This window comes from Nanorana parkeri, unplaced genomic scaffold, assembly GCF_000935625.1.
Source record: "Nanorana parkeri isolate BGI_ZX_2015 unplaced genomic scaffold, ASM93562v1 scaffold1393, whole genome shotgun sequence".
Taxonomy (NCBI): Eukaryota; Metazoa; Chordata; class Amphibia; order Anura; family Dicroglossidae; genus Nanorana; species Nanorana parkeri.
The window spans coordinates 128,393-135,137 of NW_017307661.1; the positions used below are offsets into that span (position 1 = coordinate 128,393).

The following is a 6,745-nucleotide window of genomic DNA, read 5'->3' on the forward strand; positions in this document are numbered from 1 at the left end:
AAGAAACTGATGAAGCAGAGATCTGCTTCATCAGCTTCTTCTCTCTGGCAATAGCAGCCAGAGGACTGACAGGTGAATGCGGGAAGTGATGTGATGCACATCACGTCCGCATTCACAGTACGGAGGCGTTTTTTCTGCCCAGGGGCGCGCACGAGCAGAAAAAAAAAGCTGTCTAATTACGGCAACCCGCCCATGTGAGCTTGCTGTCCGCCCGTTTTTTCATGCTATTAAAAAGGGTGGCTTACAAGCCCCCCATGTGATAGCATATTGGCAGCGGCAGGTCCTCTTTAAGACCCCTTGTATCACCTTTACACTTTAAATAAGCTATTGAAGTGCAGATCGCATTTCAATAGCTTATTTCTAGGCTTCAGGAGTCCAGCACTGACAGCTATGGGACCAGAAGTGATGTGATCTGCATCGCTCCTGGTCCCATATGGGGAGGAAATCGGTGAACGGAGGTTCGTCAATCTCGTCCCCAGCTTCCCCCAACACCAGAGAAGCTGGTCCCGGGCCCGTAGGAGGGGCAGCAGAGCCTGGGAAACAAGGTGGGGTGTCAGGCGTGGGGGGGGGGGCTGTTTACCAGCCCGTAGAAGCGATCTGGCGGAAGCTGAGCTGCCAGAATCACTTCTACTGTAAAGCAGACAGTCGGCTTTACAAGTGTAAACAGAGTCCCGGCTGAAGTCTATTTAAACGGGCCTGCTGCCAGTGACATACACTGTATATCACTGGTCATGAAGGGGTTACATTTTGGAACTCTCTGCCACAAGCAGTGGTATCAGCAGTGTCAAACAGTGGTACTGAATCATTAAAAAAATCAATTAGATACCTTCCTCAGAGACCGTAACATACAGGGGTACAGGTACTCTTAAAAACTAAGACCACAAAGGGACTCATATACACACACTTACACATAGGTTGAATAAAGACACAGGTCCATTGAGTTCAACCTTTATGTAACTATTTAACTTTCTTTTCTTTTCCCTTTTTTCGCCTCTCTTTCTACTTGCTCCTCGTTGTTTTCTATCCCTATCCCTCCTTTTCTGTTTTCTTTCTCCCTCTCATGTGATAAAAATATAATTCTTAAAAGATTATAAAAATTGCTCTATGTGTTCACTTTAAGACTGCAAATTTTTATGTTAAATATTTTCAATCATATTAAAAGTCCAGAACATTTGCCTCTTGTCAATTTTACAGGTTATACAAGATTACAGAAATATAGAGACCTTTAATTTTAGGTACTTAAATATACAGATAGATAGACATTAAATACAATATGAGGAGTAGTGAGTGCATAACATTCCTCCATTGGAAACCTTTCAAGATATATTGCAGCCATTTTTTTCCCAACAAAGGTTACTCATATGCATTCGGTGAATTTTGGTCGATGTGCAATTGTAAAGTAAGCTCCCCATTATCCGGCATTCAAACATCCGGCACTCTCAAGCACCAAAAATCCCCCCAATTCAGAACATAATATGTCCTGTATTTTTTTTCATGCTTACTTGATGGACATGTGCACACTAATAAATGTTGTTAGCAACTAAATGTATTTAGTTGTTAACTAAATTCTCTGTTTACATCTTGCTGCCGGCCGGTGGCTTGATTCTGCAATCGGCAGCTGAATGTAAACAACGGGGAGCAATATCCAGCCTGTTATTGACTATTTCAAATTGCAATAGCCAATAGCAGGCTGGCTGTTACACCCGCCCACTGAGCAGTGGAGCAGACCTGCGGTAAAATCAAACCAAAATGAATATGGATAATCATATATCCTGAAGAAATAACATAAAACAAAGCACTGTATTTCATACTAAAACAAAACCACAGGGATGTTTTAAAGTTCTGAGGTTGCTGTAGATGGTTATAGGTGTTCTGTTCCTTATATAAATGTATTCATGGTTTGAATTTGAAAGTAAAGCATGGTTGGATTGCATCCCATCCTGTTATCTGAAGTCCACAGATTAATCAATGCTTACATTCCAAGATAGATAATTGAAGCATTTTTGTATGCAAACGAACTGTATCTTCATAAAATGTTTTCTCCAGCAGACATGATTACAACAGTCTTAGGTATATTTATGTAGTACAGTAAAATATAGTATATATATATATATATTCTTTGCAAAAAGTTAAATGGTAAAATTAAAGATCTGTGAAGCCAGAACTAGGTCTTTAGAGGCTGTCCTTTGCAAGCTCACTGTCCATCTTCTTCTTTTGCCTTTCCATTACAGCTTCTAGCTCAGAAATCTTCTTATCGTCCTTATTAACAAAATATATAAAAAAATATATATTAATAATTTGCACTGCTCTTAAATTGAAACTGAACAGGTCTTAAACTTGTTAAAGTACTATATGTTGTGCCCAAAACTACATGTGTTAGTCTAAAAAAGTATTCCTGTTTACCTGTGGAGTTCATTGTACAAGGTTCCTTAACTTCTGCCCAGGTTAAGTCCCACCTCTCCTTACACCTTGCCCTGCACCCTTGCCATTCAACCGTGACATAGCCCTGCTCTATAGAATTCTGTCATTACACAGTTGAATAATAGAGGTGGAGATCTTGATTGGGTCTCCATGTTGAGTCATGGTAAAATTAAAGATCTGTGAAGCCAGAACTAGGTCTTTAGAGGCTGTCCTTTGCAAGCTCACTGTCCATCTTCTTCTTTTGCCTTTCCATTACAGCTTCTAGCTCAGAAATCTTCTTATCGTCCTTATTAACAAAATATATAAAAAAATATATATTAATAATTTGCACTGCTCTTAAATTGAAACTGAACAGGTCTTAAACTTGTTAAAGTACTATATGTTGTGCCCAAAACTACATGTGTTAGTCTAAAAAAGTATTCCTGTTTACCTGTGGAGTTCATTGTACAAGGTTCCTTAACTTCTGCCCAGGTTAAGTCCCACCTCTCCTTACACCTTGCCCTGCACCCTTGCCATTCAACCGTGACATAGCCCTGCTCTATAGAATTCTGTCATTACACAGTTGAATAATAGAGGTGGAGATCTTGATTGGGTCTCCATGTTGAGTCACACCATAAGGTGCTTGCATTTCAGCACTGTTGTCGCTTTAGATATGTTTAAAATGACATTAAAGGCAAAAATGTATTTGCCTCAACACAACGTTAATGAAAGCACTTACCTTAAATGATGTCTCTTAATCCGATCATGTTCTTCTTTCCTGTAGTTTTCAGCCTTCTCTCCAGCGCTGTGGCGAGTCTCCGATCCAGCACTGACTCCTCTGTGATTGCTGGCGCTTCCTCTCCCACGGTGTCTGCATGGGGGTGCACGCGTCCATTGATTTACCTTGTGTCTCTCCTCGCGTCCCGGCCGAAAATGTGAACTGCGCATGCGCCTGCCCCAAGATGGTTTGCGGCCGCCCGAGCGGTTTCACAATTTCGGACGGGAGCATGCAGGGCAGATACAGGTACGTTTAAACCGCTGTTAAAGCAGGTTTTTTAAAAGAAAACTTTTTGCATAGATCTACTGCTTGCTAGCAGTAGATCTATGCAAAAAAAGCTGAGGGTTTAGAAACCCTTTAAGGTCAGTGTTGGTTTATGTTGATGCGGAAGGTCCCAAGAGTATTTTAGTGGTTGATAAAATCTACAGCATCCAGTCAAAATTTTCACTTTATTGCTCTTAAACTGGCCATACACCTATAGATTATCTGCAGATTTTTTACAGTCAGATGGAAAAAGTGCAACAGATTCCTCCTTCTACACTAAAATGTGTGGATGGAGGAATCACACATTGGGCCAAGCTTCAGTATCTTTCTAGTTGGCCCCACTGGCTCTCAAAATACCTGAACAATGTGATTGGATGCAGGCATTGTTAAGCTATTTTGAGAGCCAGCGGGGCCGACTAGCAAGATACTGAAGCTTGGCCCAGTGGGAGCTTCCTCCATCCACACAGTTTAGTGTAGATGGAGGAATCTGTTACACTTTTTCCATCTGACCATAGAAGATCTGCAGATAATCTATACGTGTATGGCCAACTTAATAAAGAAAATTTCTAGGGAATTAGCTGCAGTCAACAAATATTGTTACGACGGATTAATGAGTCTTTTACCTACATGATATGACCAGTCACAGAACATTTCCATTTCAAAAAAATTTCTCTAGGCTAAATACTGTGGTTTCCTAATGTTATTTTTATGGAGGCAATAAAAATCTGCACCTGAATGGAAAGATCTCTCTAGAAAATGATAGTCCACTTTCCTCCCTTAGCACATCTAAGGAAAGAAATAAAAAAATGTGAGTAAACCAGTTGTTATAATAATCTGCCTCTGAGGCAGTGGTGGAACTTTCGCCACAGCAACCCAGGTGGCCGCTATGGGGCACAGGGGTGCCCGGCCAGGACGAGGAACAAAGGGGACCCCCTGATGCCGTATGGGCCGCCTGGGTTGCTATGGCATCACAGGCTGCTTGCTGTCACTGGCAGCTTTGAGGAGGAACGCACCACTCTCAAAATCACTGACAACCTGTCAGTGATCTGTGCAGCGGCGCGTTCCTCCTCACAGCCGCTGCTGAGACAGTGACAGGTAGGAGCTGCGGTGGAGGAGGCCGGGGCCCAGTGGCGGCAGCGGAGGAGGGGCCCGGCGGTGGTGGAGAAGGAGGAATAGGTCGGCAGTGGAAAAGGGGGAGGCAGGGCCCGCTGGCGACCGAGGAGGAAGTGGAGCAAGGCGGGGAGGGAGGCTGACGGTGGTTCGGGGAGGCTGACAGCAGATCGGGGCTGACAGATAAGAAGTGTGCAGGGGTGTGACCAGCCCACCAGAGAGTCTATGGTGGGCCCTGCAGGGTCACTCTCAGGTGCAGGGCCGCCGTCAGGGGGGTACGGCCGATATTGATGTAAGGGGCCCGCACAGCCTTAGTGGCCCGGGACCCTTACATGGGCATCGGCTGTACAAGTGACAGGCCGGGAGGCCCCCGCAGCACCGGAGGAGGCCGGGGCCCGCCTCCGGTGTCCCCAGGGGGTCTCCACTGTACATTATCATTTTAAAGATGGCCGCCGCGAGTAGCGGCGACCATCTTTAAACCTGGCAAGCGCCCTCATCTCGTTTAATATATTGCCAAACAGGCATGAAATGAAAATCATTCCCTGGTGGTCAAGTGGGGAATTAGTATGATCTGCATCTCTTGCTGATGCAGATCATACTGATCGCTCACTCGTGGTTGGCAGGGATCGATAGTATGGTCTGCATCAGCCAGAGTGCAGATCACACTGATCCTCCACTGAAGCCTTAGCCCAGGGATGCAGCCCCCCTTCCTGCAAAACAGGTAAGTTGTTTTAAAAATAACTTTTATTGTTAGTGTGTGTGTGATGTGTTCTAATGAGTGTGTGATTTGTAAAAAAAATTTAATGAAGCTATGTGTGTTTTTTGTGTGTTTAATTACGCGTTTGTGTGTTTTTTTATAACCACTTCCCGCGGGTTCACGTAACTGTACGTCATCCGCTGGAAGTGGTTATACCAAGAACATGGCTGCTCCTGCAGCCATGTTCTTGGTACCGCGTTAAACAGCTGGCAATTGCTGTTTACATTACAAGCGATCCAGCGTCTGTACAGGCGCTGGATCGCATGTACGGTGCGGAGTTGTGTCCCCCTCCTCCAAGGCCGCCGGTGCCGCCGTCAGCTTCCAGGGCTCATCTGTCCCTCGTGTGAGCCCAGGCTGGGCGTTGAGGGTTTCCCCTGACAGATCGGAGGAGTGATCAGTGGCTTCTAGCTGCGTATCTCTCCTCCGATCACTGGACCCTGAAGTGCATCTTAGGGCCCGTTAACACCACTTGCAGTGCGTTCCGGCCCGATTATGGCTGGAAACGCACTGCGTCGCATTGCGGCCTGGCTCACTTTTTTCCGGGCTATAGGGGGCGTGGCGGGCCATTGAAGTGAATGGCGCCGTAGCCACGCCCACATAGGATCGCAGGGCACATTGTGCCTACAGTGGGTTCCGGTGCGGTCAAAATGCTGCAAGCACCTTTTTTTACTGCACTGGACCGCAGGCACAATGTGCCCTGCGATCGCATTGTGGCCGGAGGGCGTGGCTATGGCACCATTCCTTTCAATAGCCCCCTCCTACCCGGCAAAAAATTGAGCCGGCCGCAATGCGATGCAGTGCGTTCCGGCCATAATTGGGCCAGAAAGCACTGCAAGTGGTGTGAACGAGCTCTTAGAGCCAGAGGATAAAGCAGATGAAGCAGATCTCTGCTTCATCAGCTTCTTTGGGGTCCCCAGGTGACATTAGGGGTACGAAAGACCCCTGATGTCTCCATAAAGAGGACCTGTCACATTATATTTGCTATTACTAGCAATTAGCGAGTGTAAAAAAAAATTTTAAAAATTAAAGTAACATAAAAAAATGCAAAAAATTGTTTTTAAGGCCCCCCGCTCCCCGTGTGCACACACATACAACACAAACACGCGTCGGATGCGGCTACTTGCAAAAACAAAAATTGCATCACACGTTATGTATCGTCACGAACGTCCAGCACATTACTAAGCCCTGCGTCTAGCACATTACGAAGCCCTGCGTCCGGCGCATTACGAAGCCCTGCGTCCGGCGCATTACGAAGCCCTGCGTCCGGCGCATTACGAAGCCCTGTGTCCGGCGCATTACGAAGCCCTGTGTCCGGCGCATTACGAAGCCCAGAGTCCGGCGCGTTACTAAGCCCAGAGTCCGGCGCGTTACTAAGCCCAGAGTCCGGCGCGTTACTAAGCCCAGAGTCCGGCGCGTTACTAAGCCCAGAGTCCGGC

At 46.0% G+C, this 6,745-nt stretch overlaps 1 protein-coding gene across 1 annotated transcript in view; it reads right to left on the reverse strand.

Moving 5' to 3' along the window:
* Positions 1 to 2,599: 2,599 nt before the first annotated feature.
* The window catches only part of LOC108798064 (epidermal growth factor receptor kinase substrate 8-like protein 1), a 305,359-nt gene continuing 301,213 nt past the window's right edge, over positions 2,600 to 6,745 (reverse strand). Inside the window, exon 24 of the mRNA XM_018569773.1 lies at positions 2,600 to 2,708. Coding sequence (XP_018425275.1) covers positions 2,621 to 2,708 — 88 coding nt within the window. The 3' untranslated portion in view covers positions 2,600 to 2,620. The remainder of the gene's footprint in view (positions 2,709 to 6,745) is intronic.